Source organism: Hypanus sabinus, chromosome 3, assembly GCF_030144855.1.
Source record: "Hypanus sabinus isolate sHypSab1 chromosome 3, sHypSab1.hap1, whole genome shotgun sequence".
Lineage (NCBI taxonomy): Eukaryota > Metazoa > Chordata > Chondrichthyes > Myliobatiformes > Dasyatidae > Hypanus > Hypanus sabinus.
Window position 1 is genome coordinate 173,877,583 of NC_082708.1, and position 21,006 is coordinate 173,898,588.

At 40.0% G+C, this 21,006-nt stretch overlaps 2 protein-coding genes across 4 annotated transcripts in view; one reads left to right on the forward strand and one right to left on the reverse strand.

The window, feature by feature from the left end:
- The window catches only part of ctnna2 (catenin (cadherin-associated protein), alpha 2), a 1,188,004-nt gene that overhangs the window by 885,893 nt on the left and 281,105 nt on the right, over nucleotides 1-21,006 (forward strand). The gene's annotated exons all lie outside the window — the stretch shown is intronic.
- On the reverse strand, nucleotides 133-12,641 carry LOC132390684 (uncharacterized). The gene is made up of 3 exons (XM_059963240.1): nucleotides 12,607-12,641; nucleotides 1,999-2,134; nucleotides 133-1,337 (listed from the first exon to the last, which is right to left on the reverse strand). Exons 1-3 carry the CDS (start codon nucleotides 12,639-12,641, stop codon nucleotides 831-833), a joined length of 678 nt encoding a protein of 225 aa, XP_059819223.1. The 3' UTR covers nucleotides 133-830.

Below are 21,006 nucleotides of genomic sequence, written 5' to 3' on the forward strand. Positions count from 1 at the left end.
CTTTGGCCCCGCCAAACTGGGTAATCAGCTTGTGTAGATGCTGTGTGATGTCCCCGCCTCACCAAATAACAGACAGTACATCATATGCAATTAAATGATTACACTTTATTGATCTTATTGGAACTACGCACAGTGAGCCCTCCTTATCCATGAGCAATTGGTTCCGGGACCCCTCGCAGTTACCAAAATTCGCGGATGCTCAAGACCCCTATTCAACCTGTCTCAATGCGGTGGTCATTAGGACTCAGCGGAACCCCAGACCTTATTTAACCTGTTTCAGTGTGGTGGATATTAAGACCCAGCAGCAGAGATCTGAATCTGCAGTGTTTCTGTTCACGAAAACAATCACGATAACGATTGAAAATAAAGTGGAAATAATAAAGCGATCGGAAAGAGGTGAAATGCCATCGATCATTGCAAAAGCATTAGGCTACGTTGGTCAATGATCGGAACAATTTTAAAGGATAAAGTGAGAAAGGCCCTGCCCTGATGAAAGGTACAATTATTACTAAGCGACGCAATGGTTAATTATTGGGTTTTGGGGTTTTGAGTTTTTGATCCTCCACATCAACCCGGCATGGTGGAGAGCACACTCGACAGGGGTCTGACACTGGTTCAAATTCTGTTCCCAAGCATGGCGCTGAAACATACGTTCTTAAGTGTTTTATATGCATAGAAAGGTACAATATATGCTATATGTGAAGACAAACATTTGACTAACTGATGCTAAATAATACTGGATGTACCTGTTCCGACTTACTTAGTAAGAGAACTTCCGATTTTTTTTCGATCCCGATCCATAATAACCTTCGCACATCCTCCCGTATACTTTAAATCACCTCCAGATTACGTATAATACCTAATACAATGTAAATGCTATGTTTAGTTGTTATACTGCATTGTTTAGAGAATAATGACATGAAAAAAAAGTCTGTACATGCTCGAACAACAAGAGCACTTCCGGGTTTTCGTGATTCGCGGTTGGTTGCATTCGCGCATATGGAATTTGCCGATAAGGAGGGCCGGCTGTACTTAATAGAGATACAATATAAAAGGAAAATGTAAAAGGCACCAAACTTATCAAAGTTCAACCTCTTTGTGCGCAACAGTTGGAGCTCAATTAACGGAGTTTTCTTTCCACCATTCAATCCTCTCCGACCTCCTCGACTCGCCACCTGGGACCAATCACGGTGGTCGAACAAACGCTCCACACAAGTCTGTCCTCGTCTCCTCTCCTCACAGAAGACCCTGGGCCTCGGACTCCTGCTCGGGGTCCGTCCCGTTGCCCAGTTTACAGCATCGTGTCTCCTCTCTCTGTCCCCATCGCGCCTTCTCCCCTAAGAAACAATAGCTTACAGACACACAAGAAAGAATAGCATCTATCCCAATTGGTTAGCAAATGAATACAATTCTTGTTATCAGTAATTACAACCCAAATAGACTGTGAGAGAGAAGCACTTTCTCAGCAGTTAACATAACAAAGAAACCAATTTATTAGCCTTAGCAGTAACATAAAGAAGAAACCCCTTACATATGCTTTAGTTTTCCACAGGGAGAAGGTAGGAGAAAGGAGAAATAAATCAGCCATGGTGGAATGGCAAAGCAGACAAAATGAGCTGATGGCCTAATTCTACTACTAAGTCTTAATGGCCTTATGGTTTTTGTTTTTGGGTTGAAGTGGTCCCATCGTTCCTTTCAACAGAAAGGCTTACTGTATGAAGCACCATCTGCATAGCCAAGACCTTGTAAAATGTATTGCAGCCAGTCAGGTATCAGACAATTGTGGTGTTTGTAAACTACCACAAGAGCAGCCAACACTACAGCGTTCATGCATAGATGACAGGGAACAGCAGTTCTTCTGTCTCTTCCCTAGATCATCCTACAATATAACTTTCATACAGTTAAAATAGTTATGGCTGGACATACTGCATAAGAATGGGTTCTGAGTTTTGGACATCAAGCAATGAATCTTTAACTGCAAGATATCAAACCCCTCACCTGCTCTTCCAGCCCTGCTGGGTCCAGTTGAGACTTCCATCCATAGTGACCTCCTAGAGTTTGGGTTGAAATCTCTGGCAACTTATCAGCGTATGAATCCCCTTGATCATTCTGGCATGGGCTCTTTGCTGCTGACCTGGAAATAGTTAAAAACATTGTACAATGCACATTTTGACTCCGTGATGGATGTAAGGTTATGCATGAAGCCAAGCTGCCCTGGTGAAACCCAGACTGAGAACTGGTGAGCTGGCTTGTTGCATGCAGTAGCATTCTTTTAGACCTTTACCTCAATTTCCTAGGCTCAGAAAATCAGGATGTGCATTTATAAATTTCCACAAGGTAAATAACAGTTAGATTTTGGAAACGAGATCCGGATAGCAGTATACAGGGCAAAGGGAAAGGAAACAGAGAAGTATGGTCAGGCATACTAATGTACTCAGAAAGTTTTACAGGCTGAAGGAGTTTTCAGGATGGATAAAGGTTGTGAAGTCCAATCTGAGGCCTGGTAAATAGGTGCTGAGAGATGGTAGAAGTGACAGCAGACACATTTTGTCATCTATCGCTAAATTCTGTGGTCTCAGGTAAGCGGTAATATCTTATGGAGAGCAAGAGTATACTGTAGATTTCCATGAGGAAAACTGCAGAATGAAATTAAAAAGAAGCTGGAAATACTCAGCACGTTGAGCAGTCTCTGGGGAAAGAGATAGAGAAAAAGTGTTATGCATTCAGATCAATAACCTTTCATTGGAATGCTATCTGAGCTGTATGTTTTTAGTATTTTCTGTTTTCACTTCCAGTTCTCCTGCATATTCTATGCTTATTTTGGATACTTTGCATCCATAATATTTTTTTTTGATATAAAAGAGCAAAGCTCCCTTTGGACTACCTCAAAAATGAATCTTAATCATTGTCTTAGGACACAAAGAACTGCAACCTTCAATATTTTTTCTTCATTTCCTGCAAGTACTTGTATTAAATTCTCCAATTATGACTGGCAATGTGCATTGGTCCTAGAGCTGGTTCACAAGAATGATCTCAGGAATGTAAGACTTAACACCTGAGAAGCAGATGATGGCTCTGAGATTGTATTCAATGGAGTTCAGAAAGATGAGGGAGGATCTTATGGAAACTAAATGATCTGAAAGATTCAGATCCTCCCTGGAGTGTGGAATTCTCAGAATAAAGGATGGTACTATTAGAACAGAGTTGTGGAGAAGTTTCTTCAGCAAGAAGATGTCAGATCTGACGGATTCAGTCCCGTGGAGGGGGGACCAAGTCCTTGAATGACAAACATTAATAGAATCTTGATTAAAGGTTCATTTTATTATCAAAGTGTATGTGCAGAATAAAACGCTGAGATTTGTCTTCTCCAGATAGCCATGAAATACAGAAAAACCATGTAAGTCTTTGAAAGAAAAGACATCAGCCTCCCCTGCATGAAAAAGAAAAAGAAACAAGAAATTGCAAACCCTAAACCCCCAACCCTTCCCTTGCACAAAAACTAACAAATCACTCGCCCGAAAAACAGCAATTAGAACATCAAATCCCAAACCCCAACCCCCTTCCTCGCAAGAAGTTAACATTTCACCCACAAAGAAAAACATCAGTGAGCATCAGTGACAATAACATCAAACCCCCCTCTTATGCATACAAAAAACTAACAGATCCCCAAAAGAAGAACATCAGACCCCAAATCCCCAACCCCTCCCTCGCACATAAACTAGCATATCACCCCCCACAAGGACATCAAGTACCCAAACCCCAACCCCCAACCTGTCAATCTGCAACCAGAAAGAAGATGCAATATGAAAGAGTAGACAAATATGCCAAGGGACCTAATCCTGCTCCCATATTTTTGTTTCGTTGGTAGTAAATTGAAGGATTACAGAGAAATAAAAAGGGGAATTTATTTAAAGGGGTTCATCTTTTGAGGGTAAGCAAAGACACAATAGACCAATTGGCCTCTTTCTTTGTTGCAATAGTTAAGCAAGGCCCATTTCTTTTAGCAGAAGGGTCAAAAACCATGTGTCAAAGATTTTAAGTAACTGACAGAAGTAAAGATAAAATAAGGAACAAAGGATGTTTCACCTGGAGGATGGCAGAGTGTCCAAAATTCACAGTCTAAAGAAAAGGTAGAGATAGAATCCATCAATATATTTAGAGAGCACATGGATACGTACTTGATGATTTGTGGCCTGCAGTGTCGTGGACCTAGTGGAGGAAGGTAGCTATATTTTGACAAGTGCAGACATGGACAAAAAGTTGTCTTCTCACCTTAAATTTTATAAAGATTTTGGAACTTGACCATCTGACGAATCTCACAGTTGATCCTAAGCAGCTTGCAGTAAAAGTGAAGCTCAGTTTATTTTCCAACATTGACCTTCAAGAATGAAACACTTCCTAGACACAGTTCTGAAAATGACTTAATGAATGCAGATGGAACTCCTCAACCGTAACAGGTGAGCCTGACTGACAGGCAGCCTGGTTTAAAACTAAATAACTTGCCAGGTGCTTAAAAATTTAAATCTCTCTTTTCACTCAACTGAGCTGAAATTTGGAGACTCTGTATCTGATTGACCTACTGTGCATTATTTATACTAGTTACAGAAACAAGTTTCTTTAACATAGTGCATTTAGTGTGGAGACATACCCAAAGAATTACTTGCTTAAAAGTCATTGAACATCTTTCTTGCAGGTGATTCTCAACTGTGTATTAGCTGTAGTTATGTAAATTCACAGCAAATATGTTAGAATGACACTAAGAAAAGAGGAATCAAAAATCAGCTATCAATTTATTCCCAGTAGATTGTGCAGTAAATTGTACAATATCCAAAAGTATAAAGTATTTTACTGTCTACTGTGCTATCAAATATTTGATGGTTATGAAATGTAGTTCCAGTTAATAATCAGAAATTTGAAAGAGTGAAGGCAGTGTTTGTCTTCAATAACCATGACCAGATTGTCATTAAAAACTCTCTGGTTCATTAATACACTCCTTAACCATATACAGTATGTCCCCTATACATCATGTTCTTTATACATTAACAGCGCATAGATGATGTCTCCTCGTATGCTGAGAAAGCATTTGCAAATGAATTGCCAAGATCACAGAACTCATCCCAACCATACATAACTCCAAATATGCAGCAATATAGAACATCGAACATTACAGGCCCTTCGGCCCACAGTGTTGTGCCAACCATGTAACCTAACATAGTTACCTCTTAAATATTCTTGAAAATGGCCCAGTGAGCCACTCTGTTCAGGGATGAGAAATAAATCCTGCCTGTACAAGTAGTACCTACAAAACAAATATTTAAAAATTAATAAATAAATATTAGCTTTATTTGTCACATGTACATCAAAACATACAGTAAAATGCATTGTTTTCATCAACGACCAGAACAGTCTGAGGATGTTCTGGTGACAGTCTACAAGTGTTACCATGTTTCCAGCAGCCACATGACATGTCCACAGCTTACTAATCCTAACCCTTATGTCTTTGGGATGTGGAAGAAAACCAGAGAATCCGGAGGAACCTCATAGCGAGAAGGTACCAACTCCTTACAGAGAGCAGTAGAATTGAACCCAAGTCACTGACTCTTTTCTAGCTTTATGCTACTGTGGTACTGTAGTTATGAATCTTACATAGTAGAGAAGATTGACTGTTTGTATCTTCACAGATGCTGCCTGGCCTGCTGAGATCTTACAGCATTTTCTCTTTTTATTTCAGATTTTGACATCTGCATTTTTAAAAATTTCAATTACATAAGTCTTCTTGGGTCCTCAAACCCCAACTTTATCTCTTCCATCAGTTACAAACAATGCCTCCTCCTCCTCACCTTCTCCACCCCAACCCAACTCCTCATGACTACAAGGCATATCTTCCCTACTAAACTCTCACAGCCAGAATTATACTTCAGCTGTGAAATTAGACTTCCTTGTGCATGAACAATCCCTTTGGTATGTCTACTGACAAAAGTTGGTTGCTGGCTTACCTTCCCTGGTGTGGATCACTTACAAGGCACTTTAACTTAAAGAGCTTTGTAGGTTTGTATAATCTTTGTAATATTACTTATAACTTAATTTTAGGATTAGTGTTGTCCTGAATAAGTTTTATTTGCAGTCGTGGAGAATTTCTGTCAGAATAATTTTCTTCAATGAAATGCTTTTACCAGGAGCACACTGCATTTCCTGGTTGGCTGAGATAAATCATACCATAACACAATATTGGTGCTCTGACACAAGGAGGAATTGCTGTCCATTGTTGAGATCTATTAAGCCATTGCAGGGGACAAGGCTCTAAGCTAAATCAGCCTCTGCATCGCTGACACCTTTTCCTGCTGTTTCTTCTGAAGACACTTTCCTGGTACGATCGATCGTAACGCATTCTACGGTCTGTGTTACACTCCTCTGCTCTCAGTAATTTATTGCTTTTTGGATGCAGTGGTGTAAAGAGTGATGTAATAAAGAGTCAGCTTGCTTTAATGCAATCTGTCAAGCTTTTTCAGTGTAAAGGATGCAAGAGCATTGAAAAGATGGTGTCTATGTTACTGGCAAAGTCTCATGTGATGCCAGAATGCTGTGTGTCTGAGTGAGGAAACTGTGGAAAAAACATGGGAATTTGAAATAAATATTTGTGTAAAAAGACTCTGAGCCAGCTCAGCAGGTTCATGTTGGGAAAATTAATTTGTAATGAATCCCTGGAAATCATAAAGAAAAATAAAGAGGCTTTCTGCAGGGTCTTGTGTGACTTCAGAATGTGGCAAATGGTGTTAAAAGTCTATTCACTGCAGGAAGGCAGGAACCAATTGTACTCTGCAAGCTGGCACAGACAGGAGAGTGAAGCAGGATTTTTAGTACTCCAGAAGTTAGTTAAAGCAGATAACAAAGTGCTTGTCTTCTGGGAATCATGTAAACAGCTGTTTGACAACTTAGCGTATTTTTTGATAGATCAATAAAAACAACATTCAACCTTCTCACCTTCTCACTCAAACCTTCTTTCTTCAAAAGATTCTCTAATTTTATCTCAGTGATCATCTCTGGAGATTTCTGTTGTATTGATTGTGGAAGTATATTGGACAATGGCCAATAGAGAAACTATTATTAAATAGATATTTGGATATTTGGATTAGGCAACACTTAATTAAACATGTGTATTAGTGAAAATGTTAATCTCTGTATATCCTGAAGCAGACAAACCTCAAGGATGCTCCCATAAAGTACAGGAGCCTGTACACGAAGAGGTAAGTAACCAAAAAACATCAGAATTTATAGCTAAAAACCATAAGGATATGTCACCAAAAACTAAAGAATCTGAAGCAAAAAAGCAAAATACTGTCCACCTGAACTCAAATGAATATATACCCAGAAAATAGGAGCACACACTCAGAAATTACAGGGATATTACTAGGAGGCACAGGATTCTATACAGAAAACGATAAGTACATACATCTTAAACTAAACAAGTCGATACAGAACCCACAGAGGTCAGACTTGAATCATCGGAGTACAGTATGTAACTAGAAATAACTTTCATGTGCATCAAAACCAGATGATTATATTCCTTGAATTTCTGACTACATTTATCCCAGAGTGTAATTTAGATTTAGAGATACGGCACAGTAACAGGCCCTTCTGACTCAAAGAGCCTGAGCTGCCCAGTTATACCCATATGACCAATTAACCTACTAATCTGTATATCCTTGGAAAGTTTGAGTAGACCAGAAAACGCAGAGGAAACTCAACTACATCAGCTCAGGTAAAACCAAAGTTAAGGTGCGCTGAGGAGAAAGCATGCCAACACTTGGAGTCTCACAGAAAGACTAGTTGAAGTTGTTCAAGCTCAGTTATTCCAACCCCAGAATATCATGATTGGAGTTCCTGAAGACAATTTCCTCATCTAACTGTCTATGATTGCTTTATAAACAATCTTACTTCTAACAAGGTCAGAAGTAGAAATGTTCACAAACGACTGTGTAATTTTCAGATAAAGGAAGTAATTTATCCCACATGCAATAAGACCAGCAGATATTTAGAAATGAGCTGTTAAGTAGCAAGTCATGCCACAAAGTGCAAGACGGTGACCATTTTCAACAAAGGTAAGTCCAACAACCTACTAGTAATTAGTACGATAGGATGGACTCTTGACCTGACAAACCACTTTGCTATGATCATTCACTTTATTGTTTACCTACAGTACAGTTTCCCTGTGGCTGTTACACTTTACTTGACATTGTAATTATTTTACCTTGTTCTACCACAATGCAGTACGTAATGATTTGTCCTGTATGTACAGTGCGCAAGTCAAACTTTTCACTGTTTCTTGGTACATGTGACAATAATAGCCAATATCAATACCAAGTCCCCTAACATCCTCCCATAAATGTTCTAGTGTTATACTTGAGCAGAATTCAACTAAATCAGTCGAGTGCAATACAGAAGCTGGTTATTCTACAGTGAGTGACTCACCTTCTGACACATTTAAATCTTTCTATCACCTGTGACAGAAGTTAGTAGCATGATGACAAATTCTCCAATAATAAAGTTGGTGGTGTTGTGGATAACGTAAATGGTTGTTGCAGGTTACAGCAGGACACTGATAGGATGTTGAACTGGGCTAAGAAGTGGCAAATGGAGTATAACGCATAAAAGTCTGAAGTGATGCACTTTTGAAGGTCAAACTTCAAGGCAGAGCACAAGGTTGATAGCAGGATTCTTAGCAATAAAGGGAAACAATTGAATATTGGGGTCCATAGATCATTCAAAGTTGGTTTGCAAGTTAAGAAGGCATATGAAACGTTGTCCTTCGTTAGGCAGGAGACTGAGTTAAGACAAGGCAATGTTGCATCTCTGAAAAACTCTGGCTAGACCACACTTCGATTATTGTGTTCATTTCTGGTCATCTCATTATAGGAAGGATGTTGAAGCTTTAGAGAGGGTGCAAAGGAGATTTACCAGGATGCTGTCTGGATTTGAAAGTACATCTGAGGTTAGTGGCTGGAATATACTTCGTGAACCATATAGGGAGGACATTAATAGACTTACTGATTGCATCACTAGCTACATCAACTTCTGTGTGGACACTGTAATACCATCAAGGACTGTTCACTGCTTCCCTCAACAACAAACCATGGGCCACCAGTGATCTAAAGGCTCTTCTCAACCACAAAAAAGAGAGCCTTTCAATCTGGAGACAGGGAGGAATTGAAACATGCAGAGGGAACTAAAGGAGAAGATCAAAGTATCTAAAGAGGAATGCAGGAAAGAGCTGAAGAACAAGCTTGGGCAGAGTAGCACATGGGAGGTGTGGAGAGGCATGAAGAACATCACCGGCTTCAAGCAGCCTAGCTGTGGAGTGTTAGAATGAAACCGTGAATGAGCTAATGAGTTAAACCAATTCTTCAATAGGTTTGACAACTGCCCTCCTTTCAACTCCCCCTCTGCACACCAGTCCTAGTACAGAAGCACCCAATGCTCCCTCAGCACATATTCCTTCCCTCCTCCCTCTTCCAATTCGACACGTGGATGAACAATGCATGCTACAAGAGTCTAAAACCCTCCTTCCTTGCCCAGTTGCTACAATCCACACCTCTATTAGGCTCTATAATGAGTTAACCTTTAGCTGGAATTGGAGATTCCTGGAGGTATGTTGCCTCCTGGGTGCCAGGGTCCAGGATATCTTGGATTGAGTCCACAGCGTTCTTAAGTGGGAAGGTAAACAGAAGGAAGTCGTGGCCAATGAAGGTACCAATAATATGAGTAGGATGAGTGACGAGGTTCAGCATAGAGAGTTCAGCAAGTTAGGTGCTAAGTTAAAGGGTAGGACCCCCGGGGTTGTGATCTCAGGATTGCTACCCGTGCCATGTGCAAGTGAGGCCAGAACAAGAAGATTATACAGTTTAATACATGGCTAAGGAGTTGGTGTAGGAGGGAGAGCATAAGATTTTTGGATTATTGGGCACTCTTCCAGGGAAGGGGGGACCTGTACAGAATGGACAGTTTGCATCTGAATAGAAGGGGTATTAATATCCTAGTGGGAAGGTTTGCTAATGCTGCAAGGTAGGGTTTAAACTAAAGCTGCAGGGGGTGGGAACCAGAGAGCCAGAGCAGTTAGTGGAGAGATTGTGGAGGCAGATGTTGGTAATGACCTCAGACCTTAGCATGGTGCGACTAGTGTTCTGAGCTGCGTATACTTCAATGCAAGAAGTATTGTAGGAGAGGCAGATGATACTGCTGAAGATCAAACTGCTTACAAACAGAGGCAATATGTACTGAGGAGAGACTGTTGATAGGATGAGTTGCAACATAAAAGGCAGAGAAAATTGAAAAGGGTGAATACAGGACTGAAGATGTTATATTTGAATGCAAGCAGTATACAGAATAATGTAAATGAATTTATAGCACAGATGCAGATGGGCAAGTATAACGCCGTTGTCATCAGTGAATCATGCGTGAAAGAAGATTACAACTGGGAGCTAATGTCCAGGGATACGTATTGTATCGAAAGGACAGGTAGGAAGACAGAGGGAGCGGCGTTGCTCTGTTGGTAAAAAATTAAATCAAATCATTAGAAAGTGGTGAAATAGGGTCAGAAGGTGTTGAATTATTGTCAATAGAGCTAAGGAATTGCAAGGGTAATGAGAGTTGTATATAGTCCCCCAAACAGTACTAAGGATGTGGTCTCCTAGTTACAATGGGAGATAGAACATGTATGTCATTGGAAGCATTTAATAGCTATGGGAGCTTGTTCCCATTACCACCTCTGGCTATAACAATTTTAGATACATAAAGTGAAAAAGAGAGGCAAGAGTGGATTTTGGACCACTGGAAAATGAGGCTGGAGAGGTAGTAATGTGGTACAGGGAAATACTGAATGAACTGAATAAGTATTTTGCATCTGTCTTAACTGTGGAAGACACTAGCCATATGACGGAAGTTCCAGGGTCTTGAAGTGTGTGAAGTTACCATTTCTAGAGAAAAGCTTCTTGGGAAACTCAAAGGTCCGAAAGTGCATGTCACATGGACCCCAGGGTTCTGAAAGAGATGGCTGAAGAGCTTGTGGAGGCATTAGTAATGATCTTTCAAGAATCACTAGCTTTTGGAATGGTTCAGGAGACTGGAAAATTGCAAATATTCTTCCAGTCTTCAAGAAGAGAGAGAGGCAGAAGAAAGGAATTATAGGGCAGTTATTCTGATCTCAGTGGTTGGGAAGATGTGGGAGTCATTTATTAAGGAAGAGGTCTCAGGGTACTTGGAGGCAAATGATAAAATAAACCATAGTCACCATGATTTCCTCAAGGGAAAATCTTGCCTGACAAATCTGTTGGCATTCTTTGAAGAAATAACAAGCAGGATATACAAAGGAGAATCGGTTAATGATGTGCACTTAGATTTTCAGAAGATCTTTAACAAGGTGCCGCACATGAGGCTGCTTAACAAGCTACAAGCCCATGGCATTATAGGAAAGATTCTAGCATGGAGAAAGCAGTGGCTGATTGGCAGGAGGCAAAGTAGGAATAAAGGGAGCTTTTACTGGTTGGTTGCTGATGTCTTGAGGTATTCCACAGGGGTCTGTGCTCGGATTGATTCTTCTTACATTATATGTCAATGATTTGGATGATGGAATTGATGGCTTTTTTGTAAAGTTTGCAGATGATATGAAGATGGGTGGAGGGGCAGGTTGTTTTGAGGAAACAGAGAAGCCTCTTAGACTTAAGTAGATTAAGAGAATGGGCAGTGAAATGACAGACAGAATATAGAGTTGGGAAGTATTTCAGTTGGGTAGAAGAAATGAAAAGGTTGACTATTTTCTAAATAGAGAGAAAATACAAATAGGGAGGCTCAAAATGACATGGGAGTCCTTGTGCAGGATTCCCTAAAGGTTAATTTGCATGTTTAATCTATGATGAGGAAGGCAAATGTGATAGTAGCATTCATTTCAAGAGGACTAGAATATAAAAACAAGGATGTAATATTGACATTTTATAAAACATTGGTGAGATCTTACTTAGAGTATTGTGAGCAGTTTTGGACTGCTTATCTAGGAAAGGATCTGCTGAAACTGGAGAGGGTTCAAAGGAGGTTCATGAAAATGATTCCAGAATTGAATGGCTTGTCATGTAAAGAGTGCTTGATGGCTCTGGGCCTGTATACACTGGAATTCAGAAGAATGACGGGTGACCTCATTGTAACCTATCAAATGGTGGGTGATAGGCCTTGAGAGAGTGGATGTGGAGAAGATGTTTCCAAATGGCACAGCCTCAGTGGGCTGCCCTTTTAGAATGGAGATGAGGAGGAATTTCTTTAGCCAGAGAGTGGTGAATCTGTGGAATTCTTTGCCGCAACTATCTGTGGAGGCCAAGTCTATTTATATTTAAGGCTGTGGGTGATAGATGCTTGATTAGTCAGGGCATGACGGGGTATGGGGACAAGGCAGGAGTTTGGAGCTGAAAGGAAAATTGGATCATCCATGATGAAATGGCAGAGCATACTCAAAGGGTCAAATGGCCCAATTTGGCCCCTGTATCTTACGGTCTTATGTTCCAACTCTCAAGAAACTGAAGAGCATCCAAGACAAGCTGCCTATTTGAATAGCAAACCACTTACCACAAGTTGACAAGTTGTAACATTTCAATTGCCATGTTGCTCCAGGCTTCTGTGCCACTATAACTTTCTCACATTGTTAAGATCTTCTATTTTATAACAATCTAACTCCAACAAACAAAATCAAAATATGAAGACCTCATCAGCTTTATGCTAGCATTTATAAAGCCAAAGACGTGGCAAAAGAATCCAAATAGATTTTTTTCTCTGTCTTGCTGGCACTGGGGCCACTTTCATTCCAGCACTCTATTTGAATCCATATTGCAGAAAATGTCCTTGTGCCCTTAATCAATACATGGTTTAAGATCCCAGATTGCAGTTCACATCTATGGTTGATTGTGTACTGTGCAGATTGTTCTTAATAACTTCAATAGATAAAGTATAATCAGCTGCAGTTGCAACTCAATCTTCACCTGCCAACTGAGATAATATGGAGATCAGAGAGGTTTCTCAGTGATTTAAAAGGAAGTGTCAGCTCTCTATATATTTTTTTTTCTCTCTGAGATTATGTGAGACTGGAGTGTTTTGATTCCTGTTTACATTATGAAAAGAGATGAGATAGGCAAGAAGTTTCCCTAGTGGAGTCTAGTTCTTTGTGTTTCTGAATAAAGAGTGAAATTCACCACAGATATTCAATCATAAAGCATTAAAAGTGGAAAAGATGATAATTATTTTGAGTCCACATCTGCTTTAGTATCATAGCTCAAAACAGCCATAGAACAATGATACTGAAGGAGATAGTTGACACGACATCCACTGGCAATGTCAGGACCCAAGTGCGGAAGAAAGACAGACTCCCACGTAGAAACAGTGATCAGAGTATATTCAGAATAATTCCAACAGAACATCAGTGGCTTGGCTGAATAACACCATGAGACATAACATTCTCAAAACTACAACCCTGCAATTAGTACTAATCAGCTGTCCGCTTAAATAATCCAAGCAACAAGGAATCCCCAAGCCTATCAATATAAATTTAACAAGTTTAAACTTGTTATAGCACCAGGAGACTGCTTTACTAAGAGTGTTGAGAAAGAGCTTGAGAAAAGAAAAACACAAGAAACTCTAAATGATTAACGACTCTCGTTAAACCAATTCAGACGCTCTATAAACCTAGGAGCCCAATGTTGTCCAGCACCCCACACAAACAGGAAGAGCTCATTGCACTTAGTGTGCACTTTACACCTCGTTAAAGCAAATAACTAATCATTTAATCATTTGGTAGCAACTAAATGCAGAAAAGCATGAGACGTAGTCGTTTTCATTTGCTGCTCAAAGTAAACATTAGAATGGGGAAAAAATGTGACCTGAGTGACTTTGATCCTAACGCATGGAATGATTGCAGGTGGCTAAAGTAATGGTTTGAGAATCTCAGAAATTGCTGGGCTCCTGGGATTTTCACACACAACAGTCTCTGGAGTTTGCAGAGAATGGTACAAAAAACAGTATAAACATCTAGCAAGTAGCAACTCTGATGGCAAAAATGCTTTGTGTATGAGCTCAGAGGAGAATGGCCAGACTAGTTTCAATGGACAAGAAAGTGACAGTAACACAAATAACCACATGTTATAACAGGGGTGTGCATCTCAGAACACACAGCATATCGAACTTTATAAGTGGATGGAGTACAGCAGCAGAAGACCACAAACAACACTCAGAAGCCACTTTATTAGGGACAGCAGATTCCTAATAAAGAGGCTACTGAGTGTATTTAGAGCTGTAAAGAACATAAATTTTTACAGCACCAGTGATCACCAATTGCCACTGTGTGTAAGGAGCTTGTATATTCTCCCTATTCACCACATGGGTTTCCTCTGCATTCCTCCCACATCCCAAAGGTGTATAGATTAGGGTTAGTAAATTGTGGGCCTGATTTGTTGTCACCGGAAGCATGGCAACATTTACATGCTGGCCCCACCACCACTGATTTGATCTGATGCAAACAATGCACTTCACTGCATGTTTCAATGTTTTGATGTACCTATGACAAATTTAGCTGATCTTTATCTGGTCTGTGGCACAACATTTGTTAGGCTTGTGTCCTACTGTAAATGCTATATTATCAGTAAGTCATTTGAGCTTCCACATAGATTTACACCTGGTATTCTGATTTACACAAAGGATACATGGAATTTTGAGCTGCAACAAAATTCCAGATGCTGAATACCATTTTTGACAAAGGTGAATCATCAGTCTAAACATCATCCTCTTCAGCAACTACATGCAAATTTTCAGCGGTTTTATCTCCATAGATTCAAGTTTCCAGATCCACAGATTCGAGGGAACAACATCAGCTGCAAGAACTTCACAAAGTCAACCACCATCCTGAACTGGACATCTATCACCATGCCTTCTGTTTCAAAATCATGTAACTCTAGCACTTAAAATAAAGAGACTTTCACCATGGAAACTCCATCAATTCAAGGAAGCCTACAGTCTCCCTCTTAAGGGCAGGATCACCAGTAATTCCTTGGATGCAATACTTCAGTAATTTCTACTTAAGTATCTCATAAAGGACTCTTCAGCCAACTCAGAATCCATAATATTAGATTGGAAACAAATCATCCTCAACGTCAAGGAGTTGCTTAACTGAACAAAGAACTACTCTTTCTTCCGATAGTGAGGGATTTTCATGAAGGAAGAGATTTCTTCCTTGCACAGGTTTAGCAGAACACATTACAGCACCAGTGATCAGAGTTCAATTCTCACCACTGTCCTTAGGGAGTCCTCATGACTGCATGGTTTTCTCCCACATTTCAAAGATTTGCATATTAAGGTGAGTAAATTGTGAACATACTATGTTGGTGCTGGAAGCATGGCAACATTTGCAATCTAGAAATGACACATTTCACTGTATGTTTCAGTGTACGTGTGACAAAAAAGCTAATTCTTAACAGATTAAGGATCTTTATCTTTAATCTTTTTGGCCTTATCTTGATGTAATTTGATCGGCAACATATGGCACAATCTCATGAGAATAATTAAAATATTATAAATGTTTGTTGAAACAAGAACTCTTTTTGCTTCAGTAACAGAAGCAGCACAGCAGTACGTTATAGGATAAGGTTCATGAGTCTGGATGAAGCAATGGAATAAAAGCAAAATAGGAAGTATCTGTTTCAGAACACAATGTGAAAGTTAATCTGCATTCAACTTTAGCTTCCTTTACATTGAATAGCTGGATTACCGAACTCTCTCTGTGATGGAGCTATACCAAATGCAGATGTCAGCTTTCTAATACTAATGCAAACAATTATATTTAATTTGAATGGAAACACCCCTACCACCCAGAACATACTCATTTCTCATTGCTCCTATCAGAAAGAAGGTACAGGAGCCTCAGAACTCACACCAACAGGTTCAAGAACAGTTATTACCCCTCAACCATCGGCCTCTTGAACCAAAGGAGATAGCTTCACTCATCTTATTTGTCCCTTAATTGAAGTGTTCCCATATCCTCTGGACTTGCTTTCAAGAAATGTCATGTTCTCGATATTTATTGCGTATTTATTTGTTTTTATTATTTCTTTCTTTCAGTATTTGCACACTTTGTTTTCTTTTGCACACTAGGTGAATGCCCAAGTTAGTGTGGTCTTTCATTTATTTTGTTATGGTTATTATTCTGTGGATTTACTGAGTATTCCCACAAGAAAGTGAATATCAGAGTTGTATATGGTGACATATATGCACTTGATAATAAATTTACTTTTAACTTTATTCCCCAAGTAAAGCAAAATATTTGATAATTAGTCAGTTTGGCTGATGGCCTGAAATGAATGGTTTTGGTATCTCATCCTGGAGATACAAGGGGTGATTGATATGTACATGGCCCAAGGTAGAAGGAGTCAATTTTAGAAACCTAGCACATTTATTTTTCAATATAGTTCCCTCCTACATTTACACACTTAGTTCAGTGGGCGTGGAGCATACAGATCTTGGACCTCCAGAAAGTGTCCACAGCAGGGGTGAGTGATAAGTTGGTGGCCTAAGGCAGAAGGAGAAAAGTTATTAACTTCAAACTTTCTGTCTAATCACTCAAAGAGTTGACCTGCATGTGCATGTAACAAGAGCTGTATAACTCATCACCTTCTACCTTAGGCCACAAACTTACCGATCATCCATCTGTGGACACTTTCTGGAGGTCCAAGATTCATATGCTCCACGACCGCTGGACTAAATGTGTTAATGTAGGAGGGGATGATGTTGAAAAATAAATGTGCTAGGTTTTCTAAAATTGACTCCTTCTACCTTAGGCCACAAACATATCAATCACCCCTCGTATGTAGCTACTTCTATAGATGCACAGCGGTGTGTAGCCAGACTGGTTGCATTATGGTCTGGTCTGGAAACACTAATACCCAAGAATAGAAAAACCTACGAAAAGTAGTGGATACAGCCTAGTACATCACTGGAAATGCCCTCCCCACATTGAGCACGTCTGCAAGGAGCACTACTACAAGAAAACAACAACCATCGTCAAGGACTTCCACCATACTAGCTATGCTGTCTTCTCACTGGTGTCATGAGGAAGGAGATACAGGAGCCTCAAGTTCAACTCTTCCAGGTTCAGGAACAGTTATTGCCCTCCAATCATCAAGCTCCTGAACCAATGTGGATAACTTCACTCACCCCAACACTGAACTGATTCCACAATCTAGGGACTCAATTTCGACTCTTCATCTCATGTTCTGATATTTATTTATTTGTTTGTTTGTTTGTATGTTTGTTTATTATCATTTCTTTTTGTAGAGTTTGGTGTCTTTTACACACTGGTTGTCCACCCTGCTGGTGTGGACTTTCATTGATTCTATTATGGTTATTAGATTTATTGAATATGCCCCCCAAGAAAATGAATCTCAGGGTTATATATGTACTTTGATACCAAATTTACTTGAAATATGGTCAGTGCAGATTTGGTGGGCCAAAGGGCCAGCATTTTAATGCTCCTTGTCTTTCTATAGTTGTGGTCTGAAGTTGAACAGCATATATTGTTGCTGTTAGGATTGAGTACCGATTCAGTCCATATGAGAAAGGAGTACTCTTCCTTTTATACCCTTCATGTTATAACATATCCTGTACAGTTTCTGCAGTTCATTATGCCTAGCTGTTGAACTGCCATCAGGAAAACCTGTGCACCATTAAGCGACTTACAAAAGGGATGTCAATAAAGAGGAAACAATTTGCTTTACATCTTCCCTTTGAGGTTTGTTAAGAAACTGACATTGACCTATTACTAGGTTTTATAGCTATAATTGCCCATCTTTTGTAGTTTTTTTTTCTACAAATGGTTCAGATTGAAGGTGTGCACAGAGCTTTGGTACCAGTATTTAATTACCTGTGGTGTGCTTGCTGAGTTCTGAGTTAGCAATGGTAGAGTCAGTAATTAGTATTCTCTGTGGTGCTCCTCAAGATTAGGGAGCGATGTCAACTTTGGAAGTAGAATATAATTTATTTCAGGTACCCACTGTCAAGTATTCTCAAGATGCATACTTGCAACAATCTATTTCACTCCAAGATTTTAACTACAACATATTTTATTCCTTGCAACACTATTCCTTAGCCAATAAAGGAGATTGCCAATTACTGAACAATTTCAGTGTTTACATGTCTCGTCAGATTGCTGGGGCATTCTATCAAGTGCACTGGGAGGTCAATAGAATAGTCAGCACATGGAAGGCTGGAGTGTTCTCTTTGGAACAGAGAAGTTTATTCAGAACTTATTTAAAAGTGGTAAGGACTTTTATGAAGTGAAACTATTTAAACTGCCAATAACCAAAACTCTGAATTGAGATAATTAGCAAAAGAACCAAGTTTGAGATTATTTATTGCAAATTGCTGCAATCTGAAATGTATCGTCTGAAGCAAATTCAATATCATCTTTCAAAAAGGAATGGGATTAAACATTAAACAGATACATTTGGAGACAAAAGAGTGTGAGTCAATGAGACAACTCTTTCATAAAGCCATCACAGAAAGACCAATAACACCATAATTGTGTAAATTAATCAGTTTGTCAATTATCACACCAGGAATTGCAACAGATAACTCGTCTGAAACAACCATTCTGGTGCTGGCTGTCATTTCTTGTAAAGTTACTAAAATAAAAGCATGAAATAAACTAAAGCGCCTCAGATCTTTGATTTTGAATAACTGTTTGATTTGTAGCAGCAAGCATCAAAGCATTGCACCTGCCAGAATTAGTAATGACATAGGAGGAAGTAACATAATCAATATGTCCAACAGAGAAATCATGATGGTAGCATTTTGAAAACTGGTGTTGGCTTTGTGGTGATTTTAGTCATTCTTGTGTTCTAAGGGACCCACCTGACAATGACACTAGTGCAATTATTTGTTTCTTTATTTGCTTGTTTAGAGATACTGTGCGCAACTAGCCCTCCCAGCCCAACAAGGGGCACCACCCAGCAACTCACCAATTTAACACTAGCCTAATCACAGGACAATTACCCTACTAACTGATACATCTTTTGACTGAGGGAGGAAAACAGAGCTTTTGGAGAAACTCACAGGGAGGAAGTACAAATTCCTTACAGACGGTGCACAGAAGCTAGCTCTATCAGCAAAACCCTATTTCACCTCATTTACCTTACTGATTCTGAAATCTGCTCTCACCTTTGTGTAAAAGAGCTGCATTTGCCTTACACAGCCTCAGAATACCTCAAAGCTGATTGAGAACTTCTGAAAAATGGCCAACATTATATAATGTTAGGAACTTCTCAACTACTTCTTCCAGTCATGTTATTTATTTAGACACAGCAAGAAACAGGTTCCTCCTGCCCTTCAAGCCTCACTGCCCAGCAATCCTCTGATTTAATCCGAGCCTAATCACGGGACAATTTATAATGACCAATTAACCTACCAACCATCATGTTTTGGACTGTGAGAGGAAACGAGAGCACCCGGAGTAAACCTATGGGTTCACAAGCTCCTTACAGGCAGTAATGGCAATTGAAACTGGGTCGCCTCTACAGTAAATCCTTGTGCTAACCACTACGCTCCTGTCCCGTCCCATGTTTATGGCTCCGAATTTTGGAATTACCTAGAGATGTGACTGAAGCTGAACTGATTGGGATTTCTTTGAATAAGCTTGCCAAGTAAAGGGAAGCCTTGTTTTGTTCAAGAACTGATATAGCAGAACTGGTAACAAAAGGTAGAAAATACAGAGAAAGCTTGAAAGGAGCAGAAGTCTAAAAAAAATTAGCTCATTAATGCAAATTAATGCATTAGGTGGACTGGACTGTATTCAGGGATTCATCTTCGAACCTGGATGAGTATGCTGCAGTTGTTACTGACTTCATTAAAACCTTTGTGGATGATTGTGTGCCTACAAAGACTTACGACACATTCCCAGACCAAAAGCCATGGATGAACCAGGAGGTACGTCAAATGCTGAAGGCTAGATCTGTGACATTCAAATCTGGCGATCCAGGCCTGTACCAGAAAACCAGGTATGATTTGCAGAGGGCTATTTCAAGGGCAAAGAGACAATTTCGAACGAGGTTGGAGGCGACATCGGATGCACGAAAACTCTGGCAGGACTTGCAAGACATTACTTCCTACAAAGTGAAACTCAGTAGCATGAATGGCAGCGATGCTTCACTACCAGATGAACTCAATGCCTTCTATACCCGCTTTGAAAGGGAGAAGACAACTACAGCTGTGAAGATCCCTGCTGCACCTGATGACCCTCTGATCTCTGTCTCAGAGGCCGATGTTAGGCTGTCTTTAAAGAGAGTGAACCCTCGCAAGATGGAATGTCCTGATGGAGTACTTGGTAAGGCTCTGAAAACCTGTGCCAACCAACTGGTGGGGGTATTCATGGACATTTTCAACCTCTCACTGCTACGGGCAGAATTTCCCACTTACTTCAAAAAGGCAACAATTATACCAGTGTCTAAGAAGAATTGTGTGGGCAGCCTTAATGACTATCGCCCGGAAGCACTCACTGATGCACTGATGAAATGCTTTGAGAGGTTGGTCATGACTAAACTGAACTCCTGCCTTAGCAAGAACCTGGACCCATTGCAATATTCCTATTGCCACAATAGTTCAACGAAAGATACAATCTCAATGGCTCTCCATGAGGCTTTAGACCACCTGACAACACAAACACGTACGTCAGGATGCCGTACATCGACTAGCTCAGCATTTAATACCATCATTCCCACAGTCCTGATTGAGATGTTGCAGAACCTGGGCCTCTGTACCTCCTTCTGCAATTAGATCCCCGAGTTCCTAACCAGAAGACCTTAATCTGTGCGGATTGGTGATAGCATCTCCTCACTGACGATCAACACTGGTGCACCTCGGGTGTGTGCTTAGCCCACTGCTCTACTCTCTATATACATATGACTGTGTGGCTAGGCATAGCTCAAATACTATTTA